Source organism: Amphiura filiformis, chromosome 5, assembly GCF_039555335.1.
Source record: "Amphiura filiformis chromosome 5, Afil_fr2py, whole genome shotgun sequence".
Taxonomy (NCBI): Eukaryota; Metazoa; Echinodermata; class Ophiuroidea; order Amphilepidida; family Amphiuridae; genus Amphiura; species Amphiura filiformis.
In genome coordinates this window covers 54,931,631-54,947,742 of record NC_092632.1, presented here as the reverse complement: position 1 = coordinate 54,947,742, position 16,112 = coordinate 54,931,631, and the positions used below count along the sequence as shown (strand labels likewise).

At 36.3% G+C, this 16,112-nt stretch overlaps 2 protein-coding genes across 2 annotated transcripts; one reads left to right on the top strand and one right to left on the bottom strand.

Annotated features, from left to right (window-relative positions):
• Positions 1–2,835: 2,835 nt before the first annotated feature.
• LOC140152282 (ribonuclease H2 subunit C-like) lies at positions 2,836–11,175 on the bottom strand. Its single transcript, XM_072174588.1, has 7 exons — positions 11,044–11,175; positions 7,617–7,767; positions 6,442–6,448; positions 6,184–6,252; positions 5,480–5,523; positions 4,710–4,829; positions 2,836–3,307 (listed from the first exon to the last, which is right to left on the bottom strand). The coding sequence occupies exons 2-7, from the start codon at positions 7,758–7,760 to the stop codon at positions 3,263–3,265; spliced, it is 429 nt and encodes a 142-aa protein (XP_072030689.1). The 5' UTR covers positions 7,761–7,767; positions 11,044–11,175; the 3' UTR covers positions 2,836–3,262.
• Positions 11,176–11,599: 424 nt separating this feature from the next.
• Positions 11,600–13,860, top strand: LOC140153381 (fatty acid-binding protein, brain-like). Its single transcript, XM_072176121.1, has one exon. The coding sequence runs from the start codon at positions 12,238–12,240 to the stop codon at positions 12,679–12,681; it is 444 nt and encodes a 147-aa protein (XP_072032222.1). The 5' UTR covers positions 11,600–12,237; the 3' UTR covers positions 12,682–13,860.
• Positions 13,861–16,112: the final 2,252 nt, after the last annotated feature.

The following is a 16,112-nucleotide window of genomic DNA, read 5'->3' as shown; positions in this document are numbered from 1 at the left end:
TGAATAATATATTGATCGATAGACCCTGGTACGAATCCAAGCACAGTTACAATACAGCGCGTGGCTTGTCTTGTGCATTGCAAAATGAGCCTACACGTTCGCCTATAATGATATACTCTAGAAATGCAAACATAATTTATCAAAGAACATTATTTTAAGAATTATTTCAGTATTCAAATCAGTAGGAACAGACAGCGTACAGTGTACACATTCAAGAAAAAATGTAAAATTGTTTGTTCTAGCATTCTGTATCTCCACAAAATTATCACATTTTGTCTCCAAAATCCTAGGTAAATGATTCTCAACACTACATAGAAATTATTTTCGACAAAGGATAGACATTTGACATAACTTAAGAAAATAGTGGAATATTTTGATGTGTTTTGGTATTTTGTAGGGCAACATGAGTAAATAATAAGAAATCAAATATCCCGCCCTCGGCGCAACTCGCATGGTATCGAAGGCCGTAAAAGATAATCCGATAGCTATCAATAATCCGTTTCGAGTCCCTTCATACATGGTCCCTGAGTTAATCGACTTCAAGAAACTGAATTATAAAAAGAACAATGACCCAAGATCGTTTTGTTTTGGTTTTTGAAATTTGACCTTAAAATTTACAACTTCCTGACATCATTTGAAATCAACAAAAGATATTTCAGCAATATTTTTTGAAAATGTGAAATAGCTTCAACAATGGTTCGTTGGTTAATAGTAAAAACAGCCTTGACCTGAAAAAAGGGCAAGAAGGGCCGTATTTGTGGATTCAGGCTAAATAACCTTTTGTCTTACATAAACCCGCCGTAATTGCTATCTTCAGTAGATAGTCAAAATAATAATCATTAAACATGAAGAAAAAAATAGAGTTTAGAGGTATTAATCATTTTCTTTGTAGGTCCTAAATGCTACCTACAGAAGATAGCAATCAAAGCAAAAAACATGCAAATTAATAATGTTCCAAAAAACATTGCAAAATCTGATGATTCAGTATGCAAAATCCCAGGGCAAAACGGCTATAATTGGCAGCGAGCCAAAAATAGCCAATAGGCCGAATCCAAAGCTATAAAGAAATGTTAAAATGTTAAAACGGCACTTGTATAGCAGAGATTATCAGGAACATGAAAAAAAATAAACAAAACAAAAAACAATGATGGTTCATTACACAAGAAAAAATAAACCCGACGTAATTGCTATCTTCAGTAGATAGTCAAAATAATAATCATTAAAAAAATCATTACAGATAAAGACAAATATATAGGTATTAATTATTTTTGTAGGCCCTAAATGCTATCCACAGAATATAGCAAGCAGAGCAAAATAATGTCATGCGTTGATAATTCAGTGCAGCAAATCTGATTGCTAATTGCTATCTTCAGTAGATATAGTCAAAATAATAATCACTATAAAATCATTAAATATAAAGAAAAAATAGAGGTATTAATTATTTTCTTCGCAGGCCCTAAATGCTATCTACAGAAGATAGCAAGCAAAGCAAAAAAAACATGCAAAATAATAATGTTTCAAACAACATTGCCTAACACACGTTCTAGATGATCATCAGTACGGCAAATCTGATGATTCAGTACACAAAATCCCGGGGCAAAATGGCTATAATTTGCCATGCGTATATAAACCCGCCGCAATTGCTATCTTCAGTAGATAGTCAAAATGATAATCACCAAAAAATCATTAAATATAAAGAAAAAAAGTAGAGGTATTAATTATTTTCTTTGTAGGCCCTAAATGCTATCTACAGAAGATAGCAAGCAAAGTAAAAGAAATGCAAAATAATAATGTTCCAGAAAACATTGCATAACACGCGTTCTAGATGATGATTCAGTACGCATAAAATCTGATGATTCAATACGCAAAATCCCGGGCAAAAGCGGCTATAATTGGTTGCGCATATATAAACCCGCCGTAATTGCTATCTCCAGTAGATAGTCAAAATAATAAACATTAAAAAAAATTATTGAACGTAAAGTAAAGGTATTCATTATTTTTTGTAGGCCCTAAATGCTATCTACAGAATATAGCAAGCAAAGCAAAAACATGCAAAATAATAATGTTCCAAAAAACATTGCCTAACACGCATTCTAGATGATGATTCAGTACGGCAACATGAAGGAAAAAAATAAGAAACGATACTAAACAAAACAAAAAAACACGAAAAAAAACCAAGAAAAAACCAAAATGAAAAACCAAAAAACAATGATAATTCAGCACAAAATTGTGTCTGTCAATCATTACACTACAACTTTTACTCCAAAGACACTTTGATTTCTTCAAATATTTTTTATGATGCTAGAGTGAAGTCATCCTCTGGCTCTAAGCAGAAATGGTCCGGTACCAACTTACGGATGTTTTGGAGTGCAGGACTTATAGTGCAGGAATATATTTAGTTGACACTTGAGGTTAAGCAGCTTGAGACATGTCACTATTAAAGTAATTTATTTGACAACAAAGAATGACATGTTCCATGAACACTTCTTTTTTTTCAGTTAATTTCATTTTATTTATTTACATAATGCTTTACTAACAACTTTGAATGTTATTATCTGTTAGGATGGTTATGGTTAGTCTTTTGTTTCCTTTTAAGGAACAAACCAAAAGATCGATGGCGTCCTATAAGCGTAACTAGTTTACGTTTCTCAGCCGACCCTCCCTCCCTGCCAGAAGCGTAATAATGAAATGTTGAAAATTTTAACATAATAATAATAATGACACATTCTTCAGACCGATGTTTTTGTACAAACGTAATCGAGTATTTTTACCCCCTCCCCCCTAAACGAAACTAGTTTCGTTTATAGGACGTCATCGATCTTTTGGTTCGTTCCCTAATACATCAGGGCTGGCCAATGACATCTCAAGCAACTGAGATTCGCTGATAAATTCATCATCAAATATTAAATTTGAGGTGATTTAACTCAAATTCAGAAACCAATATGAATGCAAAGAGTCCATGCTGTGGTTACATTTAAAGTCACAGAACCTGTTTTGCAATATTTTATAGCATGAGCTATTTCTGATAAATCGACTTGTTTTTGATGAGCAGTTATACTAAACAGTTTGTTAAGAAACCTCTAATTATCCTTTTAAACTACAAAAACAGTACAAAAGTGTTTGGATTGTCCTTCTTATGTTTGACATTACTTCAGCTCTGCATTGTATTGTTCAGTCTGGACATGGCTTCCATGGTTTACTAGTAAATAATCTTCCTTAATAAGTCTTAAAACTTTGCACAATTCAGGAAAGTAGAACTTGGTCATGAGGAGCCATTGGTTTTCTTGATTTCAACAGGTTCATGGATCTGTACATAAAAACAAAACATTGATATATTAAAAAAACACATTCATGCAGTTTAGCAGATCCCAAGATATGAGCTTGCAACAAACTGGACTTATAAAATTGCACAACTCGGAACTCTGCACTTTTGAGATATAAAACTGGTTTGTATGTACTCCCCTGCTATCACTGTAGCTGACACCGTGGTTTAGGCTTCATTAATACAGTTTCTTGGAGAAAATGGAGCCCCACTAATATAGCCCGATGTGTAAAGCTTCATGGCATTTATTGGGAAAGGCTTTTAGAAACCACAAATATTACAAAGCTTGGCACGATGCACCTACTGTCATTACAAGCAGTGACGTAGCCAGCTTTTTTGGTCAGGGGGGGCAAAATAAATTTTTTGGGGCACGGACGAAAAAAATTGCAGTTGCATCATATATATATAGAGATTGTATGTCTTTGAGCTGCCCGAAAAAGGCCTTATTTGGATTATGTGCACGCGTAGGGCGAAAAAAAAAAAGGTATTTTACACTATTTTAGCCCATTATTCGGCTGAAAAGGGCGTTATTGTTACAATGTGTGCGCGTAGCGTGAAAAAATTTTGTATTTTACACTATTTTGGCCCTGAATTTTGCTAGAAAAGGGCTCCTTGCCCTTTTCTTTTCCTTTGCCCTCCTGATTTTCTCTTTCATTTTTTTGTCAGAGGGGCACTTTTTCTTTTCGTTTTTTGTCAGGGGGCACTCTGCCCCCCCTGCACCCCGCTGGCTACGCTACTGATTACAAGTACATCTGGATTTATTCATAAAGTGTTACACAAGCTCAGCATTTTATGGCATAATATAATCCATGATAATAAAGGTGTCCAACTCGACAAGGTCGGTCCTGACCATCTAAAAGAACATTGTGATATGTAAGGACAAGGTTACCTGCCCAAATCCTAGTATAAACATTTAGTAATTGTTGGTATTTAGTTCCTGCACAAACCTGCCAGTTGACCAGGCCAACGACGCTGGACTTTTAAGCATCATGCACTTTCTGACCTCAAATGACAATATTAGCTGCTATACTAAATTCAGGGGTAGCGCTAGAACTAAACACGCCAGTGTCCGCAGGGACCCCCGAACTTGCAGAAAATTAAAAAGTAGGGGTCCGGAGTAGAGTTTGGTGAGTCCGAGTTGCACGAATGCAGCATAAATAGTATGTCTGCAATAGCGCTAGATTGAAAAACTGGGGTCTGCAGGGTCCCCTGAACTTGCAGAAAATTTTAAAACAGGGGGTCCGAACTCTATTTTGGTGGGTCCGGGACCCCAAAAAGCAACCTAGCGCTTCCCAGATACTAATAGAGATACACTACTTTCAAAGCTGGCATGTATCTGTACAAAAATGTCCCGATCCACCTTCTCCAATTTGATTCTATTACTTACAGCTTGAGCTATCTGTGGCCACACCATGGATTTCACTATAGCATCATTAGCACATGTAGCAGTTTCTAAATTCCAGTATGTGAAATTCTTAAACTGATGTGTTGCTCTAAATGTCCGGTCCTGAAAGGGAAAGAAATTTGATTATCGTTTTACCTTGAGTTACATCTGGCTAGTATAGTATCAATGAGGAAGTCAATATAATTATTATAGAGACTTTCCTAAAAATGTATTTCAATTCAATTTGTTCTAGAGCCCAAGTGTAAAAAAACATGTTAATTTCCTAAATTTGGAAAAAAATATAGGAATTGCAGGACATTTTGTAACAATATAGAAAATTATAGAAAGAGGTATCAAGTATAGGGCTGCTTGGAGCCCTGCTTTAAATACATCTTCCTTTTTAGCCCAGTAAATACCATGTTTTGGGCCCAAACTGCACAATTTTGAGCATGCACAGGCTGCATAAATTCAAAAATTCTTTTCATTTTGGTCTGGAATTGAAAATGGCCCGTTAAAATAAGGCCCAAAATCTGCTTGTCCCCAATTTTAATGCTGCCGCCAACCACTGATACTAGCATGTGATCAGATCATGAAAAGGCTAATACAGGTCGGGATAAAGCTCACAAGTTCGGTTTGACTCTTACAGTGTGCCAAATACTTGTCAGGTCAAGTTGATATTAAGTCACAGAACTTGAGGATTGGGATGGAAAAAATCTTACCCCTTAGGGCTCTAATCTAGCAAATTTTTGACAAAATGATATCAAATCACTAACCTCATCTTCAGTAAAAGGTTTGTTGGGTTCCTTTAATACCAGACCTGTGAAAAATGAAACAATAAACTGTGTCTAGATAGTTTCTGTGTAAATTATTTTTACAAGTACAGGTTATTCTTACTGGGATCTGCATCAATTGTGAAAAATAGCAAAACAATAATATTGCCAATGCTGCAGTTTAGATGTCAAATTGGGCTAGTTAAGCTTATAACATTGCTTTGATCCTTACTCAAGAAACACAAGCAACAAATTTGCTCACAGATGCCCTCACATTCGAAATAAGTTTTGCATTAGAGAATATTTCGAACAATTTCATCCTGGACTTTGATGCTGTCAATGTAGTGAGTCATGTATGTGATACCCCAGTGGAGCTCTTATCCTTGCAATGGAGTCCTTGGAGTGTCCTTGTAATGCCCCATTGCACAGGTAAACTAAACCAGCCGACTTACTACTTGTGTAACCATCTGGTACCAATGCTGTGTATCCTTGTAACACCCAATTGCACCCCGGGCATTGCGCAGTTTAAACTAAAGTCTTGTTATCACACTGACACCAGCCTATAATTACCAGTGTAACAATCTGGTACTGTATGTGCCATAAAAACACACAAGCGTAGTGTAACCGTCTTGAGCCAATACAGTGTGTCCTTGTAATGCTCTATTTAAACTAAAGCCTTGTTATCACCCACAAAACAGCCTACTTACCAGTGTAACCCTCAGGTACCTGTACACTCTGTCCTTGCAATTGACGTCCTCGAAATGTTGCAGTCATTTCTAATATTGTACAAAAATAAATATCAGATATAAATCATATTGCACTGACGTAACCCTGGAGCGAGAACTGTCAACTACTTCAGGCTCGCAAGAACTCATATATCACAGACGTCTCTAATTATTTCACATACAATCTATGAATTCACTTTGCACCAATAACAAATATGATGGGTCTGTGATTTTACATACCAATGGTCTGTGAATTCAAATTTGTGATACAAGTTCCTGCAAATTAAGGATACGATCCATGATTTACCGACAAGTGACTCATTTCGGAATGCGATCATGAATTTTGAAGAAGAAAAAAGTTTCCACAGGCTTCGTTGGGACTCGAACCAGCGATTCTAAACTTCCTTCGATTACGCGTCTAGCACTTTACCACTCGGCCACCATGGCAGATGAGCGGATGAGTGTAATGATAAAAGATAAATCTCATAATGCCATCTTTAGCCTTTTGTTTACTAAAAAAGACGCGCTTTTGTAAAGATAGATTAGCCGTTTTATGCATAAATAGCACGCACCTTTGGGAAAGGTTTCAAACAAATAATAAAGACACTGATGTGATGATGAAATTGCATAAGTCGGGAATTATCTGCGTCGCAATGTTTTGTTTTGGTTTTAGGAATTTGACCTTAAAATTTACGACTTCATGACATTATCATTCGAAATCAACAAAAGATATTTCAACACCATATGTCCTCATTCTTTCTCTAGAATGTTTTGTACATGTATGTGAAATAGCTTCAACAATGGTTCGCTGCATAATGGTAAAAAATAGCCTTGACCTAAAAAAGGCGAGAGGTACCATATTCACGGATTCAGGCTAAATTTAAAATTGATATAAAACGTTTGTTTTTTAATCATTTACAAAAATTAATTTTTGTCGTATAAAGAAATTGTATCTGGCGTGAATTACACTACAGTTTTTATTCCTAGGGCTCTTTGACTTCTTCAAATAATTTTTTTAATGATAAAGTGAATCCCCTGGCCCTCTATAATTACGCACAAAAGATCGACCCCCCTTAAATTATTGCAAATTTTGCTTTCCTGCAAGCCTGAATTTTTATGTTTTTGTTCTGGTGGACATCACTGATATACTTTACTGTCTGTAATAGAATGTTCCCCCCTCCAATAAATCCATCAGTTTCATTGACAATTGACTGAAATATCTATGTATGGTCATTGCATACAGGAGAAATACACAATCACAAGCTCCCCCCTTTAGTGTATGTCTATAGACAGGGGTTAAAAAGGTTAAAATGTAAGTGGCCCACAGTGATTGATATTTTGGCAATGGCATTCGGCAATAAGGCCTTGCTATAATTTGAAGGTATGAATAATAAATAAATAATCACTAAACTAACCTGAATTAGTCTCATTTTTTTTTTTGTAGTTGTGAAGAACTGTGCGACATTAGCACTGCTATCATGCTCAATGGTAGCAGGGATAAGATGACACTCACACTCCTCTGGTTCCAACAAGCTGTTCTTATTCACATGGATCGACATGTTCTCACTGTCAGACAGAAAGATTTAAAAACATTAAAAATGATTGAGAAAATATTATACAAATTGTCATTCAAGTGATGCCTATTTGGTGAAGTACCTCATTACAATTTCCATATGCATTAATATGATAAGCCTTGTAACTTTTTAGCTTCTAGGCAATGTTTTCTATAATAATACATCTACATACTTAACAAACTCTCCCAAAAGTGTCTTTACCATTTTGAACCATGATCATATGTGACCATCCACCACAACTGAGCCCGGATGTCTCCAGTGCCACTATTGAGATATGCTCCATTGAACTTAAAGGAGTATTTTGTGATCCTAGCATCCTCTTTTTATGACATTTTTCAGTACATATTCACGATAAAAGCATATTCCCAAAATTTCAGTTGATTCCGATTTTGAGTTTGCCAGTTATGCATGATTATGTGTATTACACTGCTCCATAGACAATACGTTGTAAATTCAAATTTTGCGATATCTTTGCTAAACGAATTAATCTGCAAGAAATATTTTGTACATAAACATTATGTAGCCATGGTATTCCAGTGATATAAAAATCTCAACTTTTTTTGAGAAAAGTGGGGGGATGAGGCTGTGGATCACGAAATGCCCTTTTAACAATAAATAATAGGAAACAAAGGATTGATTGACTGTTTTATTGATTTTTCACTACTTAAACAGCAAATTTGTAAAATTCATCTTTTGGGACATTCTGTATACATTCATACATTCCTAATACTTCCACTTTTACCAATCCAAGCAAACAAGGTTGTGAGTTGAACCCCACCTCTGTCGCTGCATTCACTTTAATCAATTGATAGGTCCAAGGGTAAAAATCATTCTGACGTCTACATGGTCAGCCAGCATGACTGATAAACCTAGACGTAAAACGTTTCTCATCAATATGGTCTAACCAGCTTAGTGTAGGTGCAGCTTTGTCTGTTATGCTGCGTTTCCCAAGGGAAGTTACGAAACAGAAATAGAAACTATCACAGCACTAAAAAGAGATGATAGATCAAAAATGAGCCAAATCAATGAGACAAAAACAAAACAAATTCATGCAATCTGAAACAAACAAACAAACATTAGCAATGAAAAAGCTCGGTTTTTAAAAGCTTTTCTGATAAGAGAATGATGGATGGTATGAGATAATTGCGGGTTACAGCCCGGGGGGCACATCAAAAAATTTTGGTGGGTATGCTCCCCCGGAATTTTGAGGTGGTGGGGTCTTTGAGCTGATTGCGTACCGGTAAAAGGGGTCTTGGAGCTGTGAACCGGGCTGTGAACAAGTAAAATGGGGGCTTTTGGAGCTGCCAACAGTGAAAATCAAAGGTCTTTCTTGGCTTTTTGGTTGAAAATCGCCTCAAAACAACAGAAATATGAGGAATGAGCAATTTTTGGGTCTTAAAGAGCCGAAATGATCAAAATCAAGGGTCTTTCGGAGCTCTATTTTGGTCAAATATAGGGGGTCTTCGAGCTGCGAAATCCAAAAGGGGGTCTTTCCGGGAGCATACCAGTATGGTCATTTGTGTTGAGTGCCCCCCGGGTTACAGAGCATTAGACGTACCTAGCTGTCACCAGATAAAAGACGGGTACAGGAGGTGAAAAGAAGTCTTATTGACAGAGCGCAAACTTCCAAATGTACAGATCAGTTCTGTGGGATATCAGTTAAGTACATGTATTGTAGATCAGACCCAGCAAATACAAAATGTTTTACAGACAGTGTCAATTAACACCACAGACGGCATGTGGGAGGAATCCCCCCAGTCAGAACTCTTGCACCCCCCCATGCCCCCTCCAAAAGATTTTTTACAGAAAACATTCAAATGTCTGGCTATACAATTACAAACAAAAGGTATCAAATAAAAATATTTTATTTAACATTCGGAAAACAGTTTTAGAAACTTTGTAACGGAAGCCTGTAGTCAACTTTATGAGTAAAGGTTAAGGTAGTATCTGTGTGGATACTGTACAACGCTCCAGGTGTAACAAGATGAGCAGAAATTGGTGTGCGCATGAAAAGATGCTTGCTGCTTTCTGTTAAGGGGTACTACACCCCTGCCAAATTTTGTGCCTATTTTTGCATTTTTCTCAAAAATTATAGCGCATTGGTGACAAGTAAGATATGTATATTATACATGTAGGGGCAAGGACTTCAACTATCGCACTGGAAATTTTATTTCAGCACAGACCACAGTTGTGGAGTTACAGTCAAAAATGAGGGAAAACCAATATTTGATCAATAAATCAATAACTACTTGCCTTGAGTTGCTGAATTTTCAGTGCAGTAGTTGTAGTCTTTGCCCCTATAATATACATATATTACCTGTCACCAATGCGCTATAATTTTTGAGAAAAATGCAAAAATAGGCACAAAATTGGCCAGGGGTGTAGTACCCCCTTAAGTCTTGCTCTAAAGCTCTGACATACTTGCACAGCTGCTTTGAAGCTGGTCGAGTCTTGTATTTGAATTAGACAATAATAACTGCGCACCATCTATTTTGGGGACATTGTGTGAAATCGGAGGGTTTTGTTTTGGGCCGAGGTATTTTTCTGAGGCCGAGGCCCAAAACAAAACCCGACAATTTCACACAATGACCTTAAAATAGATGGTGCAAAGTTATTATTGTCATTCATTACCGTCGTATCTAATATTTTGAACAAATCAAAATAGCAATTTGTGTTATTTTGCCATAAAACGCTGTTAAATATAACCAGTTGTAATTATTGTTGTAACCTACCCTATAAAAAATCGACCAGGCGAATTTAACATTCGCGCCGACAACAAGAGCTACCAATCGAGCACAGAAGTGGGACGGCATCGCATAGGCATGTCTGTTGCCACAAAACTTAGCTTTAAGCTGTATGCGCACGCAGAAGTCATTGTAGCACGTCAAGAGTCATTGACATTGCAAGTTATGACCCTGCATTTAGTGCGCGGTTAGCTCAGGCAATCAATTTGTTTTGATTGGATCGGAAGCTTCCACATATAAATGAGGTTATGAATGATTGATAAACAACTCTGTAATGTTAAAAGCACTGGCTAAAAGTGTGTGGTCCCTAACATTCTAACAATAACAATGCAATAGGGCCTAAAAGACTTAAAACATTGTAAAAGTACTATACTTCATGACATTATTTAGTAGTAATACCCGGTAATATAAAGATTTGAACTGTACATGATGAGACTAAATTTAAACCAAAGACTGCTCTTTTCTTTTATACGCAATTCTTACACATTGCACATTTTTGTTTATCTTACCCAAATTCTTAATACCACGTACGTTACAAACAAGCGTACTGATCACCCAGTATTATGAATTGTAAATCCTGTAGAACTCGCGCCACATGTCACAAAACGTAAACAATGATGCAAACTCTTCCGGGTTGTCTATCTGGGGATGGGCGCTATCGCTTCATCACACGTGATCTCAGGCCTGGATCTGACGTGATTTTATAATTCCACACTATATAGCCTAAGTTTCACCACGTCTAGCCTAGGCATGAACGGCCGTGCGTAAGTATAGTACTACAGGATGTAACCTATATAGGCCGTATGAAAACGGAACCGCTCATTCCTATTTGACCGCACCTGCCACTGCATTTCCCCAGGACCGCGACACTCCGGAGGACAGCAGAGGACAGAAAAATGTGACTCTCCTGCTAGTCTCCTACACAACCAGTTAATTATGTTTTTGTTCATACCGCATACAGTCTGGCCCGCGCCCGAGACTAGCAGGAGAGTCACATTTTCTGTCCTCACATCGGTATAGGCCGTCTGCACGTTAATTATACGGAGTGTCGCTTCTCTACCTTTATTTTCTCTGATTTCCCTATTACCTGAACATATTGTATGTTATTCATGGAGGAAATTGACAATCTGTGTGTAAGCTTTATTATTAATTTATAGTCATCTTGACGACTTTATGAATTAAACAATTTTCCGTTGGATTTAATCATAATGGTCTTGAGATCTCACCACTGGTAGCAGTATATTAAAAACTAAACATAGTGAACTTCAACTTCTGAATTTTAAGCTTACCTCAACATCTGCATCATCATCATCATCATCATGCCATCGAAACATGACTAAAATTAATCGAACTGATAAGGCCGAAGCAGCTGCGTGGACTAGCTCAAGATACTTTTTCTGAAATTACAAGTTTACGTACATTCACAATCTGAGTGTGACCCGAGTAGTACTGTGTGAACTGAGCAGTGAAGAAGTCTCGGAACAGCAGCCAGAAGAATCCAACCGCTTAATATTTTGATGAAATATGTGTGCGCTTTTTTAAACCATACATTAATAAGTCATTATTAATGCACAATATTGCTTATCCACACTCAAAATATTCCATGTTCGGTGTTGTCAGAATTTAAATGTTTGCAAATTCTGTGTACATGCTATTTCAACAATAGACTATCAATCATAGCTCCGCTAAATATTGCAGCGCAACTGAACTCGTTTGGTATGGCAGGAGCACAAGAAACTGCGGAGGTAAAGGTTATGGTTAACTTCAGTGGAACCTGGAAACTAGAGAAAAGTGAAAACTTTGATGAACTTTTGAAAGCAATGGGTGTTGGTTTCATTGCTCGTAAGGCGATCACAGGATTGAAGCCAGAATTCACCATCACACAAGATGAAAATAATTTTCATATTATTTCAAAAAACAGGCTCCAAAGTCGAGAGTCAAGATTCAAAGTCGGTGAAGAGTTCAGAGAAAAGCACCCACTGAAAGATGACGTGAATCGCCTGCTAGTTACATGGGAAGGTGACACACTAGTGCAAACCCCACTTGATGAAGGAACTAAAGAACGGGCAGACAAGATGACAAGATCTCTGGAAGATGGCAAAATGATAATTAGAACTTACAAGGGGGACATTGTAGCTACCAGGACGTTTGTCAAATCATAAAACAAGTTGGTGAACACATGAAAGCGATAGGCAACAAAATGCATTGCAATTTCTGAGATCATTTATTTCAGTGATTCGCCTACAGAAAGGATTCTTTGTCAAATTTATGATGGACTTCATTTTGTTTAGAAGTTTAACTGGTCAAAATTTGAAACAATGCTTTTAAGTTCATATCTATTAACACTAACAGTACTGCATTGTTTATTTCAGGGCAAAGTCTATTTCAGGGCAAAGTCCCACAAGTACATGTACATTTGTGAAGCTGCTATTCCATAATGACCACTAATCAGTATTAAACAACTATGACACTAGGGAACTGTGAACTGTTTGTTGACCCTCTGGGCCGCCTATTATTTATTGCACATCATGCACATGCACACCCTTTTACCAGTCGCATTGCACAAGGGATCATGATTGCTACAGTTGAATCTCTTAAGGTGGTACTACACCCCTTGATAAATTTGTGACTATTTTTGCATTTTTCTCAAAAAATAGTAACACACTGGTAACAAAAGTTATGTATAGAGGCAAGGAATCCAGGTACTACGTACGCTGGAATTTCAGTGATTCAAGACAAGTGGTTCATGAATCATATGTTAAGAAATGAGGTACATTCTAGCAGTGCCTCTTTTCTTATCATAAATAATGTACTGCTTGTCTTGAGTCGCTGAAATAGTAACTGGATTCCTTGTCCCTGTACATATCTTTTGTCACCAGTTTTTGAGAAAAATGCAAAAATAGTCACAAATTTATCAAGGGGTGTTGTACCACCTAAAATCTATGGAGCCACATGTTTCAGTTTGCATTACCAGAATTTTGTGTTATCAAATATTTTTAACATACAAAAGCAATGCCAGGGACTTCCAAATCACTTTGTGTTATCATGTTTTTTTGTGTTAACACGGTTCTGTTCAGGTTTTGCAGGTTTTTGCCGAAGTTGAAAATCCCATGGTTAACTTTTAACCACATTTTTTGCCATTTGGCATGCTGCGGTTTTGATGGTAAAACATGGCAAAAACTAAAATAGTGATTTAATCCGGGGATTTAATGTTTTACTTTTTCACATCAAAGCAAATTATTAAGTAACAAAAATAATGTCCTGAGTCAGTAGGCCAGATTTTGTGATTATAAGTAAAACATATTAGGAAACATTTAGATTTTAAGGACTAAATGAGACAACATTTTAAACAAAATAATTGAATGATTCATTAAAAATTGTGTGTATACTATAATGAGCTTTATGAATATTATAATATCGTTTTTGCGACCAGTTTAAACCCTGTGGCAATAATTGACAAAAACAGTTTTTTGCCACTTTGCCAGCAAAAAACGTTTTTAGACTAGTGTTATAGAAGTAAAATGACTTGTATTACGGGCTGTTTCTTGGAGAAGTAGTGACTGAAGTATTAACAGTATTATTCAAAGCCTAAAGGTTTGAATTTTGATTTTGCATTGGTAAGTGGGTTATTCCTTCCTGTAATATAACACAAAATTAGGGTTAGTTTAGGGTTAGGGTTAGCTTACACAAAATAATTACATGAAGGATCGACCAGTAAGTGTGACAAAGTGTGAGAAATGCCAAAAGTAAACAACTCTTGAAATGTATTCATTCTTCTAATCTCAAAATTCAGAAAATCAAAGTTGATTAAAAGTATTTACCGGTAATTGGTTATTGTTTGAAATCATTGTTTTTATTCAGCATGCACAACTTGTAGCTAATCAGCATAACCATGTTAAGATATCCATAAATACATTTTGAGGGTTGAGAACCAGAAAGTCTTACAATGTAACTCACTGTTTGACCATTTTGAGATTTTGGTACCAAAATAATCAGCAACACCCATATTTTTTTAACCCACATTTATATTAACTTAATCAAACTTTCTATTGCATTCAAACTTTCTATTGCATTCTATTGCATTGCACATTGCAATAGAGCAAATTATGTTTAGAGCCAGAAAGACTTTTTTAAATGAGTTAAGGCTCTCTGGCCCTCAATTTGGTTCAAATACTGAGATGAGGCTTTCTGTCTTGAACAGTTTCTAGGACTATTAAGGTGGTAACACCCCTAGATAAATTTGTGACTATTTTTGCATTTTCTCAAAAATAATAACACACTGGTATTAAAAGGGCATTTCGTGATCCACAGGATAGGCCTATATCACAGGAAACCTCTGGCTACATAATGTTTATGTACAAAAAATTTCTTGCAGATTCATTCGTTTAGCAAAGATATCGTGAAATTTGAATTTCGCTCTGGTATACCAGAACGAAATTACAACACATTGTCTATGGAGCAGTGTAATACACATAATCATGCATAACTTCATAAACGCAAAATCAGAATCAACTGAAATTTTGGGAATAAGCTTTTTCGTGGATATCTACTAAAAAATGTCATAAAAAGAGGATGCTAGGATCACAAAATACTCCTTCAAGTTATGTATATTATAGGGGCAAGAAATCCAGTTACTACACTGGAATTTCAGTGACTCGAGACAAGCGGTAGCTTACGTTATTTATGATAAGAAAAGAGGTCCCGCTAGAATGTACATCATTTCTACATGTATAATGAACCACTTGTCTTCTTGAATCACTGAAATTTCAGTGAAGTGATTGGATTCCTTGCCCCGATAATATACATAACTTTTGTTACCAGTGTGTAGTTGTTTTTTGAGGAAAAGTGCACAATTAGTCATAAATATCAGGGGGTGTAGTACCTGGGGTACCACCTTAATGTTCCAAAACAACACCTCTAACTATACATTCCAAAGAGATGACACAGTTTAAACTTTGTGCCACTTGAGGTTAATATAAATGTTAATACTGTAATTGTATTTTGTCATTTTTCATTTTTGTTGATTTATTATGTTTCCTTGTTTTACTTTGTAATTTTGTGAACGCACCGTCGGGTAGATGTGTGCCGCTGATATAAAAGCGTTTGTTCTAATAATAAAATAAAATAAATATTGGACACTTGACACTAATCCATCCTAAAGAACTGTCTAGGCTTTTTCTATTTTCACTTTTGTTCTTTATCTCATCTTTTTGATACAACATTGAAGTTTTAACCTGATTTCAACAAATTTTAAATGCAAAAATTAAGGAGGTTGAAATCAGGTTGAAGTCCATTTGCAAATACAACCGAATTTCAACCTGATTTCGACCGTTCGACGTCAAAATTTCAATGTGATTTCAACGTCTGTGTAGCCACTGGGTTCTGCATGCCTTCTATCACATGGTAGACAGCAGCAATCGCGTCATCACAGAAGACGTTTGTCGAAGCGCGAGTATGTAGCAATGTTCTACAATTATGCAAACGAGACCGCAGTGTGTGCAACTAACATGGTAAACAAATTTCGTTCATTTCAGAAAAAGGGGAGTTTTACTCATACAGTAACTTAATTTTTGCTAAATAAAACAGTGTTTAG

Bases quoted from the DNA above. Each gene is read 5' to 3' on its own strand.
- LOC140153381 (XM_072176121.1), top strand. From the start codon at position 12,238: ATGGCAGGAGCACAAGAAACTGCGGAGGTAAAGGTTATGGTTAACTTC.
- LOC140152282 (XM_072174588.1), bottom strand. From the start codon at position 7,760: ATGTCGATCCATGTGAATAAGAACAGCTTGTTGGAACCAGAGGAGTGT. The intron at 5,524-6,183 runs GTAAGTAGGCTG...CATTTTTCACAG, and splicing joins GGTACCTGAGGGTTACACTG to GTCTGGTATTAAAGGAACCC. The intron at 3,308-4,709 runs GTAAGTAATAGA...TTTTATGTACAG, and splicing joins GGCCACAGATAGCTCAAGCT to ATCCATGAACCTGTTGAAAT.